The 14,844-nt window shown below is 51.5% G+C and overlaps 1 protein-coding gene across 1 annotated transcript in view; it reads left to right on the forward strand.

Moving 5' to 3' along the window:
- Nucleotides 1–501: 501 nt before the first annotated feature.
- Nucleotides 502–14,844, forward strand: part of LOC308228567 (olfactory receptor 14A16-like) — a gene marked incomplete at both ends in the record, with an annotated part of 102,950 nt that continues 88,607 nt past the window's right edge. The window contains one exon of the mRNA XM_080631944.1: nucleotides 502–864. Within this exon, the coding sequence (XP_080488070.1) occupies nucleotides 502–864 (363 nt within the window). The remainder of the gene's footprint in view (nucleotides 865–14,844) is intronic.

Genomic DNA, 14,844 nt, shown 5'->3' on the forward strand with positions numbered 1-14,844 from the left:
TGCTCCTGCTAAACCAGGACACAGGGCAGCTGGAAACAAGAGTGATGGAGTCTGCAGCTCTCCAGACTATGCACTCATCCACGAGCCATGCGTTCAGTTACAAAAATTAGGATTTCTACACCTCAAATAGCACTTGTCAGCTGAGAAATTCCTGAGAAAATCCTGATAAAGTCACGCTGAGGCTCTGCTCTGCAGCCACAATTGTCATAGTTGTGAGGGCAGACACTGAAACTCTGTTACATCTGACATCCCTGGTGGGTATCGGAGCTTTCGCAGCGCGGCTTCATGAAAACCCCGCAGCGATACAGAGCTGAGCCCTTGGAGCCACATTGCTTCTGCCAGCACACTTAGCCAGCAGCACCAGGAAAGGGAAAATGCATTTGAACTTGAGGGGATGGTGGAAATCTTGTGGGAAATGAACTGGTTTTATCCTGAGAAGTCTCCTGTAACCTCTCACTGCCTTTTCCTCCTCTGACAGTGCCCCATGCCCAGCGGCAGCAAATGTCCAACGGCAGCTCCATCACCCGCTTCCTCCTCCTGCCATTTGCAGACACGCGGGAGCTGCAGCTCTGGCACTTCTGGCTCTTCCTGGGCATCTTCCTGGCTGCGCTCCTGGGCAACAGCCTCATCATCACCAGCACAGCCTGCGACCAGCACCTCCACACCCCCATGTACTTCTTCCTCCTCAACCTCTCCCTGCTGGACCTGGGCTGCATCTCCACCACTGTCCCCAAATCCATGGCCAATTCCCTGTGGGACACCAGGGCCATCTCCTACACAGGTTGTGCTGCACAGCTCTTTTTCTTTCTCTTTTTCACTTCTGCAGAGTATTTCCCCCTCACTCTCATGTCCTACGACCGCTACGTGGCCATCTGCAAGCCCCTGCTGCACTACGGGAGCCTCCTGGGCAGCAGAGCTTGTGTCCACATGGCAGCAGCTGCCTGGGGCGCTGGGTTTCTCTATGCTCTTCTGCACACAGCCAATACATGTTCATGCTCCCTCTGCCAAGGCAATGCAGGAGTGGATTTAGCAATGGGCCCCCAGGACAGGCAGGGACTGGAGCACAGTGCCTGTATGGAGAGGCTGGAGGAGCTGGGCTTGTCTAGTCCAGAGAAGGGAAGGTTGATGGGGACCTGAGAGCTTGGGAAGAGAAGGCTGTCAAGAACTGAACCACTTGCTCTGACCCTGTTCCTGACGGGTTGGACTTCAGAAATCCTGGTGTCCCTTCCAACCTCTGTTCTCTTATAATCCTAAAATGATGGGCTCCAGGAAGTCCTTACTAAGCCCATACCTAAACAGGGCCTACAAGAAATCCGGAGAGGAGTTTTTTACAAGGGTCTGCAATGATAAGGGGGAACTGCTTGAAGATGAAAGAGGGAAGATTTAGATTAGACATTAGGAAGGAATTCTTCACTGTGAAGGTGCTGAGGTGCTGGCACAGGGCGGCCAGTGAAGCTGTGCCTGCCCCATCCCTGGTTTCAGGCCAGGTTGGACAGGGCTTGGAGCAAGCTGCTCTAGTGGACCTCTCTAAAACACCTCCATAACACCCAGAAACACCCCTGAAACATCTCAAAAAAACCCTAAACCACCTCTGCAACTTCCGATGGACACCCTAAAACATCCCCAGAGCCCCCAAAACACCACTGCAACCCCCAAACTCCTCACGTCCATGTCACCTCCCTGCTTTGAGACTGTGGCCTAACACAAACCCTAACCCATGACTATAAATGCTATTTGTGACCAGAACCCCTGTTCCTGACCCAAAGTCAAATCTAACCTTCACTTCTTTTTATAAGAAGCTATAATGCAAATAAAAGTATTATCTATTATAATAATAGAACTGATTCTATATCAATATGACCATTATAAATTATACACTCTAATATAAATGCTTTTCAGTCCAGTGGGCCCATGGCACCTCAGGCCACAGAAACTGGAGGGAGTCACCAAGAAGGGACACGTCGCTGCTTGGGTCGGCCTGGGTATCACTCAGTGGGTGCTGAGCAATTGTGTTGAGCATCACTGCTCGCTAGGGAAGCTTTCCTTCCCCTTTTGGTTCTGTATGTCTCCCCTTGTTGTTTCCATTCTTATCAATAACAATAACACTAATATTACATTGTGCTTGATTTCAGTTCCTGACCTGTTCTCATCTCCCCCTGTGGGTTTCGCACTGTTCCCATTCTCCTCCCCATTCCACCCGGGTGCTGAGCGAGCGGCTGCTGGTGCTGAGCGAGCGGCTGGGTTTCAACACTGCCCCTGTCCTGGCCCCTTTGCTGTGGCAGCAGGGGCTGGACGTTTGCACTCTTGGATCTGGGCTCTTTGTATGGGCACGCAGCTGGAAGCAGCATTCCTTGGCTCAGGAAGCGCAGCTCCCGAGTGTTGCTGGGGCTGGGACAGTGCTTGCCAAGGGCAGGGGAGGCCCAGCAACAGCTCCTGTCCTGGCCCTGTTGCTGGGGGAGCAGAGGGGCTCCCACGGGCATTGCCGCAGTCAGGATTGCGCAGGTGTGCCCAGAGCCCACCAGCTCCTTCCCACCTTGCGCAGTGCCCGCTGGGCTTCTGGGCTGTGCCTGCGCCTGCCAGGGCCTTTGTCACCTTCCAGAATGCATTGGCAGAGCCCAGCAGAGCACTGGAGCCTTGCGCAATGCCCGGCGCTGGCCTGGCCTTTACCAGAGCCCCGCGGCACCCCTCCTGCCTTCCGCAATGCCCGGGGGGCTTGCGCAGGCCTTGCCGGAGCCAGGCAGGTCCCCTTGAGCTGAGCTCCCAGGGACAGCACCAGCAGCTGCACTGCCCAGGGGCTGCTCCTGCCCTGACACCTTCTCAGCACCTCTGGACACCAGCAGCTCCTGCACACAGAAGGCTCCTGCTTCGCCCCCAGCACCTCTGCAGGCAGAGCTCAGCTCCAAGCACATGAACAAGCCCAGCGCCTCCTCCTCACCCATCCGCTGCTCCTACAGCTGGGATGGCACCAGCGCATCTCCTGACAGCTTCTCCTCCCTTTAGAGCACGCACCCACAATGTGTTTCAAGCCAACACTAAAACAGGATTGCAAAGTCAAAGAACACGTACCTGGATGCGCAGGGCAGGCACGGGAGATGCAGCCTCCCGAGGGAGGGGTCTCCTCTGCACTGGTTCCTGCAGGGCTCTGGCTCCTTAAATAGCCCACGCTCAGCGTGGGGGCCCCATCACAATGGGCGTCTCCACAGCGACCACCACGGCTTTGTGATGGCTGCAGCATCATGGCACTGGGCACCCAGGGGTGCTCCGGGAGTCACTGCGGGAGGTCCAGCCTCGGCCCAGCCGGCTCGAGGATGTCCGAGCACAGCATGTAGCATAGAGCAAGGCACAGCATGTCATAGAACAGCAGAGCATAGCATAGCTATGGAGAAACCAGTGCCCTGACACCTCAGTATCTGGAAGTGAACTCACCCCCAGCCAGCACTGCAAATCATCGGGGCCTAGGTTCTGGGGAGACGCTGGCTCAGGCAGTCGGCTGTGTCCTGCCAGAGCCGCAGAGTCAGTCTCAGTAAGAGACAAACCTCAAGCCCCGCAAAAGCCATGCTGGGCTCCCCTGCACACAGCACGCTTGCAGCATCCTTCATCCCACAACCCCACAAGAATGAAATGGCTCCATCCCACCAAATGCTTCCTTTTACTTCAGTCTGCATGGAAAACAAACCAGATTCCTGCGTTCTCTACACTGTGCACTATTAGCAACTGTGAGCACAAATCCCACTGACTCAACACGCAGTCCCACGGCCAGACACAACAGCGCAGACCTCCGGGGCCAGCCCCCACACTGCCCCAGCCCCAGACAAGACTCCGCTGTGGAAAAGCAACCCTCAGCTGCAGACTGAGAATCAGCCCTTGCCAGGGAAACGGCAGCCATCACAACTATGGCCACAGGGAGCTGGGGAGCAGGAGCCGCTCCGCACCTCCGCCAGGCTGCTGACGGGAACGCTACAGACCTGGGACGGGCACGGGACGCACATGGAGGGAAGGACCCATATGGAAAACCTGGCAATCAGCAGCTGAAGGAGCAAGGGGGGGGTCGGAAACCCGCGGGAATTAGAGAGAGAAATAACTCACCCACCAGCCAGAGCTCTTTAAAAATACGAGAACAAAGTCATGAAAAGAAGTGAAAAACCAAACCTGGAGCAACAACAGAAAAGGTAAAACCTTCTATCACTAAAATCACTATGAAGAGCTGTACAGCAAAGTTTGCTGCTGTAGAGCTGTTGTGGTTTAAAAGGGACAGAGCATAAAACTAGACAGGAGAGAGGATAATGCTAACCAGCAGTGATGCCCAATGCAATTGCTCAGTACCCACTGAGCGATACCCAGCCTGACCCAATCCCATCCCTTCAGGGTGACTCCCCCAGTTTCTATCCTGGGCTTGACGTGCTGTGGGATGGAATACCCCTTTGGCTAGTTTGGGTCAGGGGTCCTGTCTGCTTCCTCCCGGCTTCTTGTGCCCCTCCTCACTGCAGAGCGTGATTGACTGAAAAGTCCTTGATCAGGGTAAATGCTACTGAGCAACAACTAAAGCATCAGTGTGTTACCAGCATTATTGCCAGAATAATGCGAGAACACAGCACTGCACCAGCCACAGGAAAGAGAATTAAATCTATCCCAGCCAAAACACCACCCAGGGGGCTGGGAGCTCAACCCCGATGTCAGCATCAGCCACGCTGCCTGACCAGGGGATGGGAGATCATCCCTGAGGCCAGCACCAGCCTCGCTGCCTGACCAGGCAGCCTTGAAACCCTTCACACCAAAGAACTGCTCCAGTTCCTAAGACAAGCCAGGGCTGCAGCAACCGGAGGAACTGTGGGTGCCCCTGGAACAGGGACTCCCAGGCAGAGGTTGGAAGCTCCCCACGAACCCTTGGCCCATCGTGTAGGGTTGATGCACCTGGGGATGCTGGCGCTGGCACTGCAGAAGGTCCCTCCTCTTGGATGCTGCCCAATGATGCTGCAGGTGCTGCTTTGGGAAGTTCTCAGAGTCGTCTCTGCACAGTGACTGCCGTGGGGAGTCACTGCATGCAATATAAGCAGTGGGAGCGGTGATGTCCTAGTGCATGGCAGGTGACGTCACAGTGTGTAGCAGGTGACGTCACAGTGTGTCACAGCAGCCCTGCTGCCTGTCCAGGCACCAAGACGGGAACCAGGATAGGAGCTGCTCTTGCCTCCTCCACCCATAGCTTGTGTTCCAAGGAGCAGTTGTCATCTCCAAGTGCCTCTGGTGAAGGGTTCCGTAGGGTTCCGTGGCCTCGCACACCTGAACATGGGGTGTTCCAGACTCAGCCACCCCTGTGGTCCCATGTCTCTATGGTCATTGTGATGTCTGTGTCCCCATGGTCCCCATGTGACGCACCATGTCCCTATGGGCACCCTGTCCCTAGTGCGTCCCTGTGGTCACTGTGTTGTAACCTTAAATCTTAAACTAACAATAGTGTGTGTGCCTTTAGCATAGTAGAATAGACCAAACTGTTCTAACTTACTCACTTGTAGAGAGAAAGGAATGTTTGGCTGCTGGGGGAAGGAACATCATGGGACTGATAACAACTATGGAGACAGTAAATAAGACCAAAGATGCCAGCCTTCAAGACAGCAGAGTGGCACCCAGCGTGGAGTGAGACTGGAAAAGAGCAGAAGCAAGGACATACCAACTGCTAACTGGGCACTCGGGCCTTGGGAGCGTGCGCAAGCACTGAGGTCATTCAGTAAACACAGTGAGGAAGACTATCGGTGCCCACCAAAGACTCCCACTCAGCAAGAAAGCTCATGCATAATTAGGATGCAAGTATTATAACTAGTTCCTGGGAAAAGCTGTGAATATGCATGAGTATGCTAAATATAGAGCTGCTGTTGGCAAGTACCGGGTGTGCTCACCTTTGTGAAACGATTCACGTGTGCGCCCAGCGCTGCAATAAAGAATGCTGCTTTCTGAAACTCCAAATTGAGCCTTAGAGAGTTTCTCTGACCAACTTTGATGGTAACAATTTGGCGCCTGAACAGGGACGCTCAGCTGTGTTTCCCACGGATCTGGGGAGTCTCTGGGACCTTCACGCCAGCATCAGGGGAGTTTGCTTGAAAGGAAACTCAGTTCGCAGAACCAATCTCGGGACCTCAGTGAGACCCTGATTTAATTTCTTTAAAAAGGCATTCTTTTTGGTCCCTTTCCACGTAAGGCACAGAGGGACGCCCTGCGCGGATGTTAAAAGGCAGTTTAGTTTTGGTCATCTGGATTTTGGTATTTGGTGGAGGTCAGGATCATGGGTACCACTGCCTCCAAAGGGGGGATCCTGAAAAGGTCCCCATTGGGTTGCATTTTGCAACAATCCCGGTGGAGGTCAGGACCACTGTCTCCACAGAGGGGGATGAAGAAACCCCATTGGGTTGCATTTCACAACACTGGAAACAAATTGGTGAACCCCCGGGTGGTTCGGTCACTGGGGAGACTTTGGAACAAAGTGGTGGACCCCTGAGGGGTTAGGTTACTTGGGAGACTCTGGTAAAATACTGTTGTCATTGGTGGATGTTAGTCTTGAGATGAGAAGGAATTTGGGATGAAGTAGCTTATGCAGAAATGTGTTTCACTTTGAGAAATCATCTGGAACGGCAAAAGGATTGCAGTTTTAATTTTGCACTGCAGGACCTGTCTGTATTGTCTTGGAGAAAGACAGTGAAATTAGCTTAAACGCTGTTGCTCTTTGTACACCATAGAGCGGTTATGCACTAAATATTTGAGGAATGCGGAGGAGGATTTGGATTTGATGGCAGCCCCCTGGAAAAGGGGTACTGTGAATAATGGGGCTGAAGTTGCTGACAATGAGAATCAAGCACAAGCACCAGCACACGCACCAGAGATATTGGGGCGGGGGGGGAGGGGGGCTGGCTGAAGGATTTTGCCTTACACCAGGGCAAACTAGGGGAAAATTAGGGGAAACTCTGATTACACCTCTAAGTCAAGCTGTGCGTAATGATGGTCTGCTCATTATGAAGATTCCCTTTACTATTATAGATTTGAAGAGTTGGAAACAAGTGGCTGCTAATTACGCATCATGCTTTCTAGAGTGTTGACACAAATATGATTATTCGTAAGGCTCAGACTGCAGTACAGCAACAAATAACAGCAGGCACAGCGACAGGTACAGTGAATCTTCATGTACCTACCCCTGATCTGAACTGGGACCCTAATCGGGACAGGCAAGCTTTGAAACAATAGCGGAGGTGGATTTTATTCAGCGTTAGGAATGCGGTCCCCAAGGCAGTGAGCTGGTCTAAGCTATATGAAATAAAGCAAGATGTAAATGAATCACCTTCTGGATTCGTGGGAAGATTAAAAGATGTGATGCATAAATATGCTACTATTGATCCTGCAGCAGAGGAAAGAAGGAAAGAGGCCATTTAACAAAAAGTCAATCCATGAAAGACATAAGGAAAAAGGTACAAAATCTTCAGGGGGAGGACCAATGTGATTTGGTAAAAACAATGGATGTGGCCTTGGAGACCTATCACAATCGGACCACTATTGCTCTGGTGCAAGTTCTCTGAAATGGTTCAAATGGTTCAATAATACTGGGGAGGGCTTTCAATTCCTGATTATTAATATAGGTATTATTAATAGAATTCATATAATTATTAATATAATACAACATTGTGTTTTGTGGGTTATAGTATGTCAGGTATCAACGAGAAATTTGTTAATGTATATGTGGAGCCATAAGAGAAGCTTCAGAGTAAAACTGGAATCTTTAGGAGAAAAAAAAAGAGAGAAAAGTTGCTGCCTGTAGCTATCCCACAAGAAACCAGGAAAGGGGGAGTGGCCCAGGAGGAGAGGAAACAAGGATTACATGGAAAGGTTTGTGAACAGATTCCACAGGTTGCACTCAAAGGGAAAATGCCCTCAGAATCAAAAGAAACACTGGAGATTTAGTGGACCATCAGGACAGGAAGAGAGAATGATTCCTTTAGATGAAGATTGAGGAGGAGCGGGGGAAGATTTGAATCCCTCCCCAGCAGAGCCCCTGGCTACAGTTAGGTTGGAGAATGAGAAGGTAAAATTCCTTGTAGAAACAGAAGCTACTTATTCTGTTATAAATACTTGTAAAGGGCAATTAAGCAAACAAACAGTTTCAGGCATTGGTGCCACAGGTGGACAGGAACTCGTCCTTCCTTTATGTTTGAGAAATTGGCAAACAGATTTTGAGCCATAAAGTTCTTTGCATGCCTGAGTAGCCCATGCTGGTATTAGATAGAGATTTACTGAGTAAATTACATGCATCCATTAGGGTTAAAGAAAGAAAATTCAGGTCCATGTTCATAATGAAAAAAAAAAAGCTGCGGAGGTAAGAGCTTTTGTTACAGAAACCAGGCACAGAGCCGGATATCACAGAGAAAGTGGGTATATCCACAAGTATGGGCTGCCAAAGCACAAGGACCATCACGAGATGCAGAAGCAGTAACTATTCCTCTATGACAAGAGGGCGTAGACTTGAAAGTATCAAACCGTTTCTACCAGCAGTGGTTTTGACAACAGATTCAGAAGCAGGAGAGCTGACCCACAACTGTTTACAGACCATAACATAATAGAGCTAAACCAAACATAATAGAGGCTAAAGCCCTACATTCCTCCTCCCCCAACACATCAGCACAGAAAGCTGAGCTGATGGTGCTACTGAGACTTCTGAAATTGTCAGAAAGTCAAAATTTGCTTTTGAGACACATCAGTTTGATAACGCTCCAGAGAATATTGGTAATCACATTGCTGACAAAGCAGCTGAAGAAGCTGTGGATGGGGACCTTTTATTCCTATTGCCTCATAAGTATCAGAGCTTGGGTAATGAAGTTCCAAGTTATCAAACAGAGGATGGGAAATTACCTATTCTTAGGAGCCAAGAAGCCCGATGAAGGATGGTGGGTTACACACATGCCTCCTGCACACAGAAGGCTCCTGCTTTGCACCCACCATGTGTTTCAAGGCAACACTAAAAGAGGATTGCAAAGTCAAAGAACATGTACCTGGATGCGCAGGGCAGGCACGGGAGATGCAGCCTCCCGAGGGAGGGGTCTCCTCTGCACTGGTTCCTGCAGGGCTCTGGCTCCTTAAATAGCCCACGCTCAGCGTGGGGGCCCCATCACAATGGGCGTCTCCACAGCGACCACCACGGCTTTGTGATGGCTGCAGCATCATGGCACTGGGCACCCAGGGGTGCTCCGGGAGTCACTGCGGGAGGTCCAGCCTCGGCCCAGCCGGCTCGAGGATGTCCGAGCACAGCATGTAGCATATAGCAAGGCACAGCATGTCATAGAACAGCAGAGCATAGCATAGCTATGGAGAAACCAGTGCCCTGACACCTCAGTATCTGGAAGTGAACTCACCCCCAGCCAGCACTGCAAATCATCGGGGCCTAGGTTCTGGGGAGACGCTGGCTCAGGCAGTCGGCTGTGTCCCATCTGCCTTGACAAACTGCCACCACAATCCGCAAGTGGCCCATGCCCCCTGTGCCCAGAGGCTGGGATGCAAAGCAGAGAATTACAAGGATGTCCCAGTCACACTGGGGAACCCCAAATATGGTTTTACACAGGGATCTCACACCCTTCAAACAGTCACATACCACACACTTGGACTGAGCACTAGCACCCTCACTACCAATTACTAGTCCTAGTCCAACTCTGCCAGGTGCTCATGCTACTTCTGCTGCAGTTCTGCTCTTGTCTATTGAGGCAGATGCCGCTGGACCAGTCCTGCAAGAGATACTGATTAATGGTGTGCGGGACAGTGGGAGGGTTTCAAAGACATGCTGGAGGGGCTGGGATTCTGCCATTATTTCTGCTGTGCTGCAATACCCCTTTTCCTTCACTGACAGCTCTAAGATACCCTAAAGAAAAGTCCTAGTTCCAGGGCTGAGCTGAAGCTTCCAGGAAAAATCCACTACCTCATCACATTACAGTGTACATATAAATATATAGAGACACACGTATAAATAAAAGACCTATGAATACTTGAAAGACTGGTTGATCTAGTAGTTAGAGGAAGAGAATTTTCATCACATGCCTTGTGGGTCCCACCAACCAGGGTCCCAAACGCCAGTGACAGGGTGACGAGAGGCAGCAAAGATGCCATCCCAGGGGGATCAGTCTCCTGAGAGGGGGGAGGAAATAACAACCCAAAAGTGAAACAGCCTGAAGCAAGCACTGATGTTCCCTCCCTCAGCTGGCAGACACACTGCCTTCCTGCAGTGTCATTTCTCTGCTGAGAGACAGAGTTAAGGCTGAAAATCAGCTTTTCTTAGAATCACAGAATCATTGCATTTGAAAAGACCCTTGAGAACATCGAGTCCAGCCTTTAACCTGTCCCTAACAAGTCCACACGCTGACCATGGCAACATCCCTGTGGGATACCCTGTTTGGATGGTCACCAACAGCAACTGGATCCCAGTCACATTTTACAGCCTACCCTAATTTCACTCATTTCTAATCTATCCTGTTTGTTGTTAAACATTCTGCTCTACATTAGAGCATGGAAATCAGCTGGACAAGTTACCTTACTGCAGAAACCCCTTGCATAGATCATGGGACTTAAACACATTTAACAATCTCTTAATAACTGAGTACAACAACCAAACATTTCCCTCAATTTGTAACTGGAATTCAGCACTACTCTGTTTGGAGGCACAGAGACAAGGGGTGACCACACCACTCTGTGAGAAGGATGGATTGAGGGAGACCTTTGTTGCTTTTTCTCCTCAAAAAACCTCAAGCCCCGCAACAGCCGTGCTGGGCTCCCCTGCATTCTGCACACTTGCAGCATCCTTCATCCCACAACCCCACAAGAATGAAATGGCTCCATCCCACCAAATGCTTCCTTTTACTTCAATCCGCATGGAAAACAAACCAGATTCCTGCGTTCCCTACACTGTGCACTATTAGTAACTGTGAGAACAAATCCCACCGACTCAACACGCAGTCCCACGGCCAGACACAACAGCGCAGACCACCGGGGCCAGCCCCCACACTGCCCCAGCCCCAGACAAGACTCCGCTGTGGAAAAGCAACCCTCAGCTGCAGATCGAGAATCAGCCCTTGCCAGGGAAACGGCAGCGACCACAACTATGGCCACAGGGAGCTGGGGAGCAGGAGCCGCTCCGCACCTCTGCCAGGCTGCTGACAGGAACGCTACAGACCTGGGACGGGCACGGGACGCACACAGAGGGAAGGAGCCCATGGCTCTGGACACCCAGGGGTGCCTCGGGAGTGGCCACGGTGGGACCAGCCTCTGCCCTTTGCTACCAGAGCCCAAGATTCTGTCTCAGTGGGAGACAAACCTCCGGGCCCCACAGCAGCCTCGCTGTACTCCCCCGCAACCAGCATATTCGCAGCGTCCTTCATCCTGCAACCCCAAAAGAAAGGGATGGCTCTGATAAGCAGATAGACTCCCCAGCTCGTTAAAGTTGTAAAGTAGGTATGCCTTTATTCAGCTGAGGCGCATGGGGGATCGCTCCTCCAAAAGCATGCGCAACCCAGTGTCCTTTTCCCTCTATATTTATTTTCTAAAGGTATACATATTAATCAGGTTACACAACACGCCTATACCTATTAATGGTCTATCTCTGCTTCATATTATAATGAGGGAAAAAAGTTCTTTGCGCTTGCGCAGTGCCTCCTGGTTGTCGTGGGCGAGGGTCTCAAGACGCAGTAAATGAGGCTTCCTCGGGTCTGAACTTTTTACCTCTAGTCGTCACGCATGCTCCCTTGGTCCCTTGGTCTTGGTCCAAGCTCAGAGGCTGGTTTCAGCCGGCTTAGGGGTCCAAGGAGCAGGAACCGAGTCACAGTTCCTTTCCTTTTATCAGTAGCCTTGCATCCTTCCAACCTGCCTTGGCAAGCACAGTAAATATTAAGCAAGCAGTGTACATTGTTTAGCAAATAGCTGTAGCCCCTAATAAATCATGGTAAGGCATGGTAGGCATTAAGCAAGCAATGTACTCTAAGCAATACCCCCCTGTAAAACCCCCCTGTACAATAGTCCATATCAGCTCCATCCCTTCAAGTGCTTCATTTTATTTCAATCTGCATGGAAAACAAACCAGATTCCTATGTTCCCTACACTGTGCACTATTAACTGTGAGCGCAAATCCCATCGGCCCCACAAATCCCACGCGGTCCCACGGCCATTGCATCACAATGACCATGGTGACTGGGGACCACAGTGGTGGCTGATTCTGGAACTCCCCGTGTTCATGTTTGCGCGGCCACAGAACCCCATGAAACCCTTCAGTGGAGGCACCGGGAGACCACAGCTGCCCCACGGAACACAAGCTACCCGTGAAGGAGGCAAGAGCAGCTCCTCTGGTGGTTCCCGTCTTGGTGTCTCAGAGCCGGTGACGCCTGTGGACACAGGAGCGTGGAACGAGGTGGGTGGCAATGGCGATCTTGGGGTGCTTTAGGAGTTGCCAAGAACACCTCAAGTGACTTCCCCAGAGTGGCTGCTTTGGACTCGGTGTGCGAGTTGTGCTGGCTGAGCCGGCAGCAGAGCGCTGCGGCTGCTGAGGGGAGATCCTGGGATCTGCCCTCATTTCTTGTGTGGTGAAGGGCCTGTGGGGATGGGACAAGGGGGAAGGGCTTTAACCTGACAGAGAGGCGAGATTGAGATGAGATCTTAGGAAGTTGTTCCCTGTGAGGGTGGTGGGACACTGGCACAGGGTGGGTGATGGGATAGAAATAGTTAATAAAATGGATCCAGGCATTATCACCCTGGTCCAGCTTAAGGCTTGGGAACAGTAAAGAAAACACCAGGTGCTATTGCCCTGGTTGGGCTTAAGCCTTGGGAACAGTCAAGAGAACAATGAAGTGCCAAGATCACTTAGCAAAATGAAGGGGGCGTTTTGCAAGCTAAAGCAGGGTGTGCATCTCAGAAACAGACCAAACAATGTAAGTATTTGTAACCCTTAGTAGTTTCTCCCTGAATCGGGATGATACGGAAGTAACAGAGTGCAAAGTTACTGCTTAGCAGTTAGTAGACTATGAAAGGGATGGGAGACGCAAAATAAATGTCTTCAGATTTCACCAGAACTGGAGTTCATCTTTGGTACGATACAGCACAGGGTGCCCAGAGGAGCTGTGTCTGCCCCATGGCTGGTCGTGTTCAAAGCCAGGTTGAACACAGGGGCTTGAAGCAACCTGCTCTAGTGGAAGGTGTCCCTGCCCATGGCTGGGGTTGAAGATGGATGAGCTCTAAGGTGTGAGGATGGAAGGCATGGAGCCCGCTACAAGCTGGATAGTTTATTACAAGGATTACATGATATTTGTATTCTTCCAAGCAATTAGCTAAGCACATCTGTGTCTGCCTTGCAGTTACATTTATGACTTTGGGCAAAAGGTCTATCTGATTTTTCTCATCAACATCCTCTATCCAGTTCCGACATCCTTATTCCTTGCCAGTTCCAACATCTTCCAAGTACCAGTCAGGGACGGGTCACTCCTAATTGCCTGCTGTAGTTCTTCCTTCCCATGGTCTCTGACAGTTTTGATACATTCCAACCCCCACACTAAGGCCCCTCCCAACCCAAACTGGGTGGCAGCCCATGATGCTGGCACGCAGTGCTGTGAGCTCGCTGGCAGGTGATTGCTGGGCCTGGCTCTTGCCCTGGCTTTTTGGCCATTGCAGTGAATGCTGCATGCGAGGAGGGATGTGGGAAGAGGCTCTGTGCTGGCTGAGGTGGCATGGTCATGCTGGGACCTGCACCCAGGAACCCTGTGGGTAGGGACTGGGGCTTTGTCACTGCTGTCATTGCAAGCATCCAAGGAGGTTGTGTTGTTCTCCGCTCCCTTCCCACTTCTGCCTAGGTCACCTCATGTCTGCAGCCCAGCAGTGCTGCCTGTAGCACCCCCAAAAGTGAACCTCACCCCACCATCACCATGGGTCCCGCCAAATGAAACTGGGGACCCAAAATCCTGGAGTGGTTCGACCCCCACCCCAACTGGAGATGCCCCAAAAAAGCTGTTGCCCCCCCCCCAAGACACCAGCCCCAAAATGCTCCTTGTTGCCCCCAAACCACACACCATGGGGCACACCCAACCCCTACCTGCTCCGGTATCAGGGAACTGCGGGGGGGGGGAGGGGGGCGCAACCCTAGAGTGGGGGGGTGCCTAATTTGGGGTGTCCCCCCCAAAAGAGCCCAAGGCAGGAGGTTGAGTGGGGGATGAGCTGGAGCACCTGCAGCAGGGACTGGGAGCCCTGGGATATTGAAACCCCAGCAGGATCTGGGGCCATAGAGCTTACGTTGGTCTGTAATGGTGCAAACTGGTCCATTCTGCTCCATACTGAGATGTGTAAGTTTGAGGCCAACACCAAGTTGGGTGAGAGGGTTGACCTGCTGGTTTCTACTTGGTTTCTGACATGGCTCAGGTGGAACTTTGACATCACGCAGTGCTTCCCACACTGCTGTTGCTGCTTCCTCTGCCTCTGCAGTCAATTGTTAATCATCTTCTTCAACCAGGTTCCTGACTTGCCAAACTGGTGAGTTCCATAGGGAGTGAGTTCTGGAAATGATCTTTTGCTTTTCCAAATCAGCTGTGACTTCAGAGATCCCCTTTTGTGCTGTTGCAGACACTGGGGATTGTGGTACAAGGGTAATCTTTGAACCCCACCTCCTGTGGGTTTGTGGAGAGCATGGGAGGGAGCTGAGTCTCCTTCCAGCCCCAGGGCTATAATCCCAGGATAAGATGCCTCACCTAACCAGGCTGAATCCCTTCCTTCAGCGGGGGTAAAGGAGATCCCAGCCTGTCCTGGCCTGCCTGTCCTGTCTGATGACGGGACAAGAAACAAGCTGCCCACAGAAGT

This window comes from Psittacula echo (genome assembly GCF_963264785.1).
Source record: "Psittacula echo genome assembly, chromosome: 19".
Lineage (NCBI taxonomy): Eukaryota > Metazoa > Chordata > Aves > Psittaciformes > Psittacidae > Psittacula > Psittacula echo.